The 12,430-nt window shown below is 34.9% G+C and overlaps 1 protein-coding gene across 1 annotated transcript; it reads right to left on the reverse strand.

Moving 5' to 3' along the window:
• Positions 1-183: 183 nt before the first annotated feature.
• Positions 184-10,733, reverse strand: emp3a (epithelial membrane protein 3a (MAM blood group)). The gene is made up of 5 exons (XM_079844301.1): positions 10,540-10,733; positions 6,025-6,113; positions 5,225-5,327; positions 2,078-2,218; positions 184-1,940 (listed from the first exon to the last, which is right to left on the reverse strand). Exons 2-5 carry the CDS (start codon positions 6,100-6,102, stop codon positions 1,765-1,767), a joined length of 498 nt encoding a protein of 165 aa, XP_079700427.1. The 5' UTR covers positions 6,103-6,113; positions 10,540-10,733; the 3' UTR covers positions 184-1,764.
• Between the last annotated feature and the right edge of the window lie 1,697 nt (positions 10,734-12,430).

Consider the following 12,430-nt stretch of genomic DNA (forward strand, 5'->3'; position numbering starts at 1 on the left):
ATGGTATCCATTTATTAGAGCAGCTCGATTGAATATTTGAGTATTTTCAATTAGCAGTGCAGATTGTTACTAATTACTGATTTAAGCTCATGTGAACATAACTCACAAGTTTCTAGTGTACAATTGTCGATCCCACTTGAAATGCTGCATTTTTGTGGCATTATTCTTCTTTTTTGTTTATTTGTGCTGAAATACTTTAACAACACTAAGTGTTGTTTACACTAACCTACACTGTAACAAATTATATGATCAATAAGTTATGACAACATATGTTTTTAAAATCAAAATAAGTCAACTTTTTTGTTATACAAGATTCAACTCATTTTTTAAAGTCAGTTTAATGTACGCCTGGTGCTCCTTTTTTGATCGCCTTTTTTCGTATCATATATTTAAGTAATTATCATAAATTAGGTATCATTTGAAAGCTTACAAACTCAAAACCGTTTTGAAATCGGACATTGTGTTACCATGGAAACGCTACTCTAAATTATTCTAGCGGGCTCCTCTCCCTAGTGGGCGGTGTCATGTTTCATATTACAACAATTATTTTAACTACTTTATAATCTAAATCTTTTCCAATTTTGACAAAACACATATTGTCGATAATGTCTGAGTCTCAAGGGTCTATATTTGGTGACTGTTTTGTGATGGAAGTGACATTTGGACAGACATTTACAGGAAAATGCATCAAAAAAACAATTAATGGGATTTGAATGACGTCCGGTGGCTATTTTTGGTATAGCGCCGAAACAAAATCTCATGGGGACTTCAATTTTGGTGATATCAACTTCAAATTTGGAACACAACTTGGTTAGACGTATGGCTTTGATTTTATAGTAATTTTATAGTAAAACATTTTTTGTAAAATATATATTTTATATGAAAAAAAATATTTAGTACAGTATTTTTCATTTACAGTAAATTTAAACTTATATAACTTTTTCACACTTTCATATTTTGAATTGCTTTGATCTGCAGAGTGTCTTTCAAACAAGACCAAACTTTGGTCTATATTCCAAAGCGTTCTTGAATTACAGCCCTTTAAGTTTGGATAATGCATTTTCATGTGTATTCTCAAAAAGGGGGGTGACAGTCCAAGCTGATTGTACTTAAAATGTATTATTATTATTATTTTTTTTTCAGTGAACAACTACTGTTGTGATTTTTTTTAAATATTTTATTTATAGAGTTTGCATACATAAAAAAAACATAGTTCAAAGACACATATTCAACATTGGGGGGAAAGCAAGGTTTCCAGTTCTGACATTTTGGGTTTCCTACAAACTGATCTGAAAGACTCCAGTTTTCTTAACGCATGATTATAAAAAGCATTTGGTATTTAAATCCCACTATCCGCATCAAACTTGAAGCAGTTTCCTCACTATGGGAAAATACAGAAAATGTTGATGCAACTTCCCAAAAGCAGCAAAGCATGTGTTGGGAGTTTGGTCCTACAAACTAGTAATAAATTACAAATAACAATAAGCCATGTATCATAAACTGGGTCACCTAAAAACAGCCATAAGCATATATAATCTCATAGCAGACTAAACTGCTGCATCACCGAGTTGACGGCACCCATTGACTTCCATAGGAACAAAAATACTATGGAAGTCAATGGGGGCCGTCAAATGTCTGGTTTTCTTCCAAATATCTTCTTTGGTGTTCAACAGAAGAAACTCATACAGGTTTGGAACAACTTGAAGGTGAGTAAATGATGACAAAATTCTCATGTTTGGGTGAACTATCCCTTTAAACAGAAAATCAGGCTCGTTTGCGCAGATGCACATAAAGTGCGCCGCTAATAAGTAAAAGTGGCACACAGACCCAGGCTAGAATGTAACAGTAGCCGAAATGACCCATTTTCAGTTCCCGAACATCTTGAAGAATCTCGCTCCTTTGAAAGGTGTAGATAAGAACAGCCGCAAATGCTGCAACACCTGTGAGTGTGGAGGGGGCGAATGGAGTGAGAATAGAAAGTGGCCACAAGGGGGCAGCACATATGGTACTATATAGGGAATGATATCTTGACATCAATGTTCTGCCTACCTATGACTTAATTGAAGAAACCGCTTACCTGCAAAACACTGACACAGACCAGTGAAGTAGAAAAGCCCTCCTTTGGACATGGTAAAGAGCTGTCCGAGGAACACCATGAAGGAGATGGAAGAAAGCACTACAGATAATATCATGAGGGCCTGGACTGACTGCAGCCATTCTGAGAGAGAAAAATAGTCACAAATAGTCATTTATAATTAGTGTTGTAGTACTCAAGACCGGTTTTAAGACCTTTTTTGACTTTCTTCAAAAGGCTTTCTTGTCTTGGTCTCGACCACATTTGTTCTCGGTCTCAGACTAAGAGGACTTGTGATTTTGTTTCAAGACCACAACTGCTGGGATATTACTAAATTGCCAGTGCATTGCCTGATTTATTAATGAACATCATTATTGTGATTGGATGTAAAACTTACTGCTTCAGATGCAATTAATAACTTATTTCTAATTTGATTTATTTATTGTGCAGATTCAGAATTGAATGATGACCAAAAATGTATACAAATGCTCATTTTGCAAAAAGTTATTGTATGAGATCTGGATTTATAACATGTGATATAATCAACCAATATCGCAATGAAGTGGTTTTCACAAATTTGAGCATGACTGCAAACATGATATTGCTTTAACAAACATGCAATATTAAAAAAAAAAAAAAAAAAAAAAACACATTATTCTCAACATTATTTATGCATTTGTTATTTACCAATTCAGATGCATCTTCTGTACCACCTCTGTAGCGCAAATACTAATTTTGTTAATTATTTAATTTGATTGGTAACAGTTCTATATAGTATCTTATTCTAATTATATTTATTTAAGTCATTTATTATAAGTTATAAGTCATTTCTCAGGTGGTAACGTGGATCTCTATGAATTTAAGGAGTGCTGGTCTGGTCTTGTCTTGGTCTCAACACACATTGGTCTTGGTCTCGGATTAGATGGTATTGACTACAACACTACTTATTAGTCAGCCTCAGTAGACATGAAGAGCAGTGTTTCTCACCTGGTGAGTGTGCAGTCAAAGAAACAACAAAATAACATGATTATAAATGTTTTTCTAATGTGAGACTTTTATTTTGAAAGACATTTTTTTACAGTCTATGATGTGAGCGCTGTTGACTCTTCTGTTGGACGCAGTTTAGGGTTAGTTCACAAAAAAAAGAAAATTCTGTCATTAATTCCTCACCCTCATGTTGTTCCAAACCCATAAGACCTTCGTTCATCTTCAGAACACAAATGAAGATATTTCTGATGAAATCCGAGAGCTCATAGCAACATTATTAACACTTTCAAGGCCCAGAAAGCTAGTAAAGACATCTTTAAAATAGTCCATGTGACTCAACCTTCATTTTATGAAGCGACGAGAATACTTTTTGTGCGCAAAAAAAAAAAAATTCAACAATGTCTCTCCTTGTCACTCTCTTACGCTATTCATGTTGTTAGGCTTTTCACAGTGTCAAGTCAAGTCAACTTTTGACCGATTGTTTCAAAGCAGCTTCACAGTGTTAAACAGGAAAATAATGCAACAGAATTTGTTTCGGCTGTACAGCCGCTCCGGAGAAAATGGTGATGTTATCATTTCAATTATCATATAGGCCTAGTGACAATGCGGGCAGATCAGCAATATAGTTGAATATTTTGTGTCCACAACTGAGCAAGCCAAGTCAAAGGCGACAGTGGCAAGGAACCAAAACTCATCAGGTGGCCTAATAGAGAAAAATAAACCTAGGAAGAAACCAGGCTCAGTCAGGGTGCCAGTTCTTCTCTGGCCAACTAACAAACAGTGTATGATTATTATTCTGCCAACATTACAGGTCAAAAGTTATATTAGATCGGAATATTCGAATGATCGGACGCAACAGGCCCGAGACGGGATTATTGAGGATGCCATGTCGATGAGGCAAATATTAAATAGGAATATTCGAAAGATCGGAGTCATCACGCCGGAGACGGGTTTATTGAGGATGCCATTAGGGCTGGGCGATATATCTCATGACATTGTTAGGCGCATCTCGTCAGTAAAGCCGGTTCCTTGATTGGTAGTAAATCGCCATCACCTGCTTTCAGATGGAGCGGCATTTACTACACAGAGCCGTAGTTCACTGACAAGCTGAGCCATATCGCATTAATTATCACGGACGTATCGCCTGCGATAATTAATGCGATATGGCTCCGCTTGTCAGTGAACTACGGCTCTGTGTAGTAAATGCCGCTCCATCTGAAAGCAGGTGATGGCGATTTACTACTAATCAAGGAACCGGCTTTACTGACGAGATGCGCCTAACAATGTCATGCGATATATCGCCCAGCCCTAGATGCCATGTCGATGAGCCAATTTTAGGGGGGAGTCTAATTGACACGGTCTCTGCAGACACTTCAGGGATGTGTTGGTCATGTGTAGAGCTTCCAGGTTCTATGGCAGAACGGCGGCTCACTATTGGCTGAGCACCACATTCATGCGTTGTAGTGCTTACGTGAATCACGGAGGAGACTGACACGGAAGAGAAGATTGTTGAATTAATTTTTTTTTTTTTTTTGCACACAAAAAGTATTTCCGTCGCTTCATAACATTAAGGTTGAACCACTGGAGTCATATGGACTATTTAATGATGTCTTTACTACCTTTCTGGGTCTTGAAAGTGGTCGTTGTGTTGCTGTCTATGTGGGGTCAGAAAGCTCTCGGATTCATATGTGTTCCGATGTTGAACGAAGGCATCACATAACGCGATGTGCATATGTAGAGGCGCAGTGTAAATCACTTCAATTTATATAAAGAGCAAATTAAATTACAAGCATGCAATGCCATAGTTGCGTTGTCAATTACAAAATCACGAAAATACCAAAAAGTACCAATAAATTACGTAACTGGTACATTGTGTGTGTTATCTAGGAAGGATTTGTATGCATCTGTTCATTCCACTCATCAGAATCGGTGTCCATTTGATTTTATAACAGTTCATGTTTGTATTGTGTATTTACCATGGTAAACGTAGTTTCCATAACCTTAACCCAAAATACCATTTTGTTTTCACTTGGTGCTATTTTCTATATTTTGATGACCGTGGTGGCTCATATCAACTGTATTGTATTAACAAAAACTCGGACTGCTGTTTAATAGCCTTACCTTATACGGTTTAAAATGTGTTTATGAGTGTTAGTTACCCACCGTTCTCGCTGACAGATGCACATAACCAGGTTTCTGTGGCGTTGTCATAAGTGCACTTGTACCAGAGGTCTGTGTTCTCTATGTCTCCCCAAGACCACCAGGACTAGAAAAAGAATAATAAATAAATAATAAATGACTGATTAAAACAAGAACTACATTTTATTTTTATAGATAAAAAAGTTCAGTATAAAACAATGCATAAGGGTATGTTTTTTTGTGCACAGACGACAACGTCAAAACGATCCCGTTCACACGGATCAGTGAAAACAACTAAAAACGCTTTATTATACTGTCAGTCCAATAGATGGCGATGTTGCTTTGTAAAGAAACACTATGCGCCTACAGACTGAACACATAATATGCATACACATGATGTCACAGTTTTCGCGTTTTTGTAGTTTACATGGAGACGATAACGGTATCGTTTTCAAAAACTTGCACTTTGAAACCCGTTTTCAATAGCTTGCGTTTTCAGGCCACCAAAGCACCATTGTCGTCTAAATAAATGGCCAAAACGCATACAAAGTTTTCCGTTTTTATTTACAAACGTAAAAATGTAATGATGTGAAGATGCTTTATAAAAATTTGAATTTCTCAAATTTAATTTGTTAAAATGGTTCACAATTTTTGGAAAACGAGCTTCACTTTATCTCCAGTGATTTACATTATAATATTTACATTAAAATATAGAGCAGAAGACTTCAGACTACAATTTTAAGACTATACATATTTCAGACTACAAATATGCATACAGTAGGGCAGATGTGTTGCAGTACTGATGTTTGTGAATTCTGACTAACCTTCTCCATGGTGGCAATGAAAAGCATGGCCAGGGTGACCAAATGCAGGATGGTCACAAACATCAACAGGAAAGCCATTTTGGTGGATCCTGTCGGTGGAAGAAAAAAAAGTTCTGTTTGAAAACTTCCATCTCAGTCTCATTTACTCACAAAGAAAAATGAGGAATCATTTGGGATTTTATCAGTGTGTTTAAAAGGCCTCTGATGTGGCCGACATTAGCAGCGCTGTGTAAACATACAGTCTGTGTCTGATCTCCAGCTTTTAATTAAACAGAGACTAAACAAACGGAAAGATACATTTTCTCTGGTTCTATCGGATGTGAATATGCATCCCATACAGTACAAAATTTACAGTAATACTGTGTAATATTAATATTTAAAAGAACTGTCTTCTATGGAAGCTTGTTTCCGCCACTGAATAAAAATAAAAAAATTTAAGAAAAAAGAATCTCGAAATTCTTAACTTTCTTCGAATTGCGTGGTATACAGTCGCAATTGTGAGTTATAAAGTCAGAATTGCGAGACATATAGTCAGAATTGCGAGTTATAAAGTCACAATTGCGTGATATAAAGTCACAATTGCGAGACATAGTCAGAATTGCGTGATATAAAGTCAGAATTGCGTGATATAAAGTCAGAATTGCGAGACATAGTCACAATTGCGAGTTATAAAGTCAGATTTGCGAGACATAGTCACAATTGCGAGTTATAAAGTCAGAATTGCGAGACAGTCACAATTGCGAGTTATAAAGTCAGAATTGCGAGACATATAGTCAGAATTGCGAGACATAGTCACAATTGTGAGTTATCAAGTCAGAATTGTGAGACAGGCACAATTGCATGATATAAAGTCAGAATTGCGAGACAGTCAGAATTGCGAGTTATAAAGTCAGAATTGCAAGTTATAAAGTCAGAATTGCGAGACATATAGTCACAATTGCGAGTAATAAAGTCAGAATTGCGAGACAGTCAGAATTGCGAGTTATAAAGTCAGAATTGCGAGACATAGTCAGAATTGTGAGTTATAAAGTCCGAATTGCGAGACATTTAGTCAGAATTGCGAGTAATAAAGCCAGAATTGCGAGACATATAGTCACAATTGCGTGATATAAAGTCAGAATTGCGAGACATATAGTCAGAATTGTGAGTTATAAAGTCAGAATTGCGAGACATATAGTCAGAATTGCGAGTTATAAAGTCACAATTGCGTGATATAAAGTCACAATTGCGAGACATAGTCAGAATTGTGAGTTATAAAGTCAGAATTGTGAGACAGTCACAATTGCGAGTTATAAAGTCAGAATTGCGAGACATAGTCAGAATTGCGAGACAGTCACAATTGCGAGTTATCAAGTCAGAATTGTGAGACAGGCACAATTGCATGATATAAAGTCAGAATTGCGAGACAGTCACAATTGCGAGTTATAAAGTCAGAATTGCAAGTTATAAAGTCAGAATTGCGAGACATATAGTCACAATTGTGAGTAATAAAGCCAGAATTGCGAGACAGTCACAATTGCGAGTTATAAAGTCAGAATTGCGAGACCTAGTCAGAATTGTGAGTTATAAAGTCAGAATTGCGAGACATATAGTCAGAATTGCGAGTTATAAAGTCAGAATTGCGAGACATAGTCAGAATTGTGAGTTATAAAGTCAGAATTGCGAGACATATAGTCAGAATTGCGAGTAATAAAGCCAGAATTGCGAGACATATAGTCACAATTGCGTGATATAAAGTCAGAATTGCGAGACATATAGTCAGAATTGTGAGTTATAAAGTCAGAATTGCGAGACATAGTCACAATTGCGAGTTATATAGTCAGAATTGTGAGTTATAAAGTCAGATTTGCGAGACAGTCACAATTGCGTGATATAAAGTCAGAATTGTGAGACAGTCACAATTGTGAGTTATAAAGTCAGAATTGCGAGACAGTCACAATTGTGAATTATAAAGTCAGAATTGCGAAACAGTCACAATTGCATGATATAAAGTCAGATTTGCGAGACATATAATCACAATTGCGTGATATAAAGTCAGAATTGCGAGACATAGTCAGAATTGCGAGACATAGTCAGAATTGCGTGCTATAAAGTCAGAATTGCGAGACAGTCAGAATTGTGAGTTATAAAGTCAGAATTGCGAGACATATAGTCACAATTGCGTAATATAAAGTCAGAATTTCTAAACATACAGTCACAATTGTGAGTTATAAAGTCAAATTTGCGAGACATATAATCACAATTGCGTGATATAAAGTCAGAATTGCGAGACATAGTCAGAATTGCGAGACATAGTCAGAATTGCGTGATATAAAGTCAGAATTGCGAGACAGTCAGAATTGTGAGTTATAAAGTCAGAATTGCGAGACATATAGTCACAATTGCGTAATATAAAGTCAGAATTGCTAAACATATAGTCACAATTGCGAGTTATAAAGTCAGAATTGCGAGACATATAGTCACAATTGCGAGTTATAAAGTCAGAATTGCTAAACATATAGTCACAATTGCGAGTTATAAAGTCAGAATTGCGAGACATATAGTCAGAATTGCGAAACAGTCAGAATTGCGTGATATAAAGTCAGATTTGTGAGACATATAGTCACAATTGCGATTTTTGAAGTCAGAATTGCGAGACATATAGTCAGAATTGCGAGTTATAAAGTCACAATTGCGAGTTATAAAGTCAGAATTGAGAAACATCTAGTCCCAATTGCGAGATAAAGACAGAATTGCGAGACATATAGTCACAATTGCACATTATAAAGTCAGAGAAAAAAAGACTGACTTTTTTCTCAGAATTGCGACTTTATAACTCAAAATTGCTAGTTTATATATATATATATATATATATTATATATATATATATATATATATATATATATATATATATATATATATATATATATATATATATATATATATATATATATATATATAAATAAATAAATAAATAAACAAATAAACAAATAAACAAATAAATAAATAAATAAATAAATAAATAAAGGTCAGAATTACAAGATACAAAGTCGCAATAATTCTTTTAAATTGTTTTATTCTGTGGTGGAAACGAGCTTAGTTTTCTATCTGAATATATTTTAAAATGTAATTTATTCCTGTGATCAAAGCTGAATTTTCAGCATCATTTCTCCAGTCTTCAGTGTCACATGATCCTTCACAAATCATTCTGATATGCTGATTTGCTCCTCAAGAAACATTTCTGATTATTGTCGATGTGGGAACTGTGATACATTTGGTTTTTCCGGATTCTTTGATGAATAGAAAGTTCAAAAGAACAGCATTGTTTTTAAAAAGAAACCTTTTGTAACAAATGTCTTTAGTGATCAATTTGATGAATCATTGCTGAATAAACATATTAATGTAAAAAACAAATCTTACTGATACATTTTTCCAAGGGTAGTGTGTATGATGCCAAATACTAGAGGCTCTCTGGAAATGTTCTTGGCTCATGAGAGGCTTCATGAGGAAGTTTACTTGATCAAAATAATGCCATTTGCTGACAGCATCTTTCCAGGGGAAAATGTAGGACTTGCGTGTGAACTTTGATTCATGCGCTGTAATAATACTTCACTGGCATCATACCTATAAATGAATTTTCACCTCACTGCTAGACGCTTTTGCATCATAATGTTTCCAAGACGCAAAACATGGCCATACCACAAACGTTCCATGACTTTTCCATCCATAAGATGAATGGAGACTTCAACAAAACTTCCATTCATAACTAAGGACTGTGTGACGGATCGGGATGGCTAAGGACACAAACCGATCCCAAGATTCCACACTTTCTATGTCACTACTGAGCAGTGAAAATAACTCACACCGCATGTAAGATCTCTTTCCAAAACAGAGACCAAGAGGCCCTTTGTGGTGGCCGTAAGATTACGTATTTAGTCAACATTCTCCAACTCATGGTTTTCATTAAAACAGCCCCACCTCTCCATGTTTACATGCAGGAGCTGCTCGTTAGGAGTTCCTGGCAAAGATTCGGACAGTTCCTTCTCTTTAGTCGCTCTGTCTGCCATGCGAGACTTTACTAAGATGCTCTTAAACTGCAGAGGAGCTGTGATTACCAATCATAAAAGCTACAGAAACGCATCACACCGGACGCTCCGACAGACCAGAACAGACAAATATTGGATAGTTTTGTACGAATGATTACATAATCTTTTTGGTTGCATCTTATATTTTTATGGATTGTTCTATATATGAACAAATAAACAGAAGAATGTCTCAGAGAACAAATACTTTGACTCTTCGGATCTTCAGCACAATGTTCAGGACAACTATTTTATCGCGTTTTTTTTTTATTAAATATTCTTGATGTGACTTTTAGGTCTTAAGGTGAGCGTATTGGTTCTCATGCATTAAAGTAGCCTAAACGTGATTATCTTCTAGGTTGTTTATGCACCAGTAACATCAGTCTCTAAAAAGTCTGGAAGTATTATTTTTAAGAGTGATAATACATACTAATGTTGAAGAAATTCAGCTTACCTTGTGTTCTCGTACCAACAAATCGTCTGAAAACTTTTGCCTCAAGAAGTCCTGTGTTGTTTCTCAGTTGCTCTCCTCCCCTCTTCTCTCATCTCCTCCACACACACACACACACACACACACACACACACACACACACACACACACACACACACACACACACACACTCACTCACTCTCTCCACATCCTCCCACGTTTGGAAAAACGGTCCAAGAAGGAATGTGGGCTCGGTTAGAGGAGGAGTTTCCTTCACAGCTCCAGAAAAACTAAAAATGGGCTTGAGTTTGTGTCCACCCAAACCCAGAGAGAGTCTGTCACACAACAATCAATGCAGTGAGGCTGTGATATGGTATAGATTCAGCAAGAAAAATGTGTGATGAGATTATATATATATATATATATATATATATATATATATATATATATATATATATATATATATATATATATATATATATATATATATATATATATATATATATATATATATATATATATATATATATATATATATATATATATATATATATATATATATATATATATATATATACACACACTCAAAAAAAGAAGGTTCTATATGGCACAAAAAATGGTTCTTCATCATAATCATAGAGGAACCACTTTTGGTGCTATATAGCACCATATCTTAACATGTTCTGTATATGGTAGCGGTGCTATATAGCACCTTAGTCAAAGAACCTCTGAAGAACCTCTGAAGCACCAAATTTGGTGCTATATAGCACTTAAAAAGGTTCCCCTATGATTACGAGCCAAGAACCATTTTTGGTGCCATATAGAACCTTTTTTTTAGAGTGTATATATATATATATATTATATATATATATATATTTCATTCATATATATTATGCATTTCTTTCAAATATATATTTTATATATATAAAATGATGGTTAATGATTATATTAACGTCTTGTTCAATTCATTCATTCATTCATGGTCACATGCTGTGCAGAAAGCAATCTGGACAATTATTTCCTGTTGGAGGAAACAGACCACCCAGAGAGACATCAGTTCACACCCATAAATCCCCTGTGAAGTGTTTCAATCTTTACGCTCAACCAAAATGAACTATTTTTATCTAGTACTGTACATGCGTGGTTTTATTTAGAGTTGGTATAAATAGGCTAAATACTCTAACTGAGGAAAAGAAACTTTAGTCATTTAATCCAAAACCGTTACTCTTAATATTTGGGTCATTCCATTAAAATAATGGGTTTTTATTTTTATTTTGTGTCCCTTATGAATAATGAATATAAAAAAACAACAACAATGAAAAACTGATCTAAGAGTATATAGTTGACAAAAGCTCTTTTTTTTTTTTTTTTTGGTAAAACACCACTTTTGAAGAAAAAAATGCATATTGTTATGTAGTGTGAAGTCTGATGTTTGAGAAAATATAAGGGGTCACTAACTTTGTCAATTCTTTCACTGTTTTTTGTACATTTTTACTGAAATGTGTCATATGGTGTAACAGAAAGAATTAAGAAAATAGGGGTGTTGCAGCAAAAGACAACAGAAATTAACACTTTTATAGTGGTTCCAAAAAAGTTAAATATTTGAACAATTCTGAGACAAACTTTTACCATGTGAACGTGTCATGGGCTTCAGTAAAATGACCTTGAATGGGGTCCTTCAACTAATTAAACAGCTTTTCTTTTTAATTAATAAAAGTTGTAATTTATTGAACCATGCTTGAGACAGTCACAGCATATTTTGAGATTTGGCTCAAAAATCTAAAGACAAAGCAGTTTGAGATATATGAATACATGAATTAAGACAAATACATGTTTAACCATTTACTGTAGACTATTTTAAATGATGACAATACTAATTATATTAATTTTTATCTTATGTGACAGTGAACATGCC

Source organism: Gobio gobio (genome assembly GCF_949357685.1).
Source record: "Gobio gobio genome assembly, chromosome: 19".
In the NCBI taxonomy this organism is placed as follows: domain Eukaryota; kingdom Metazoa; phylum Chordata; class Actinopteri; order Cypriniformes; family Gobionidae; genus Gobio; species Gobio gobio.

Bases quoted from the DNA above. Each gene is read 5' to 3' on its own strand.
- emp3a (XM_079844301.1), bottom strand. From the start codon at position 6,102: ATGGCTTTCCTGTTGATGTTTGTGACCATCCTGCATTTGGTCACCCTG. The intron at 5,328-6,024 runs GTTAGTCAGAAT...TTCTTTTTCTAG, and splicing joins TCATTGCCACCATGGAGAAG to TCCTGGTGGTCTTGGGGAGA. The intron at 1,941-2,077 runs GTAAGCGGTTTC...CCACACTCACAG, and splicing joins TCTGTGTCAGTGTTTTGCAG to GTGTTGCAGCATTTGCGGCT.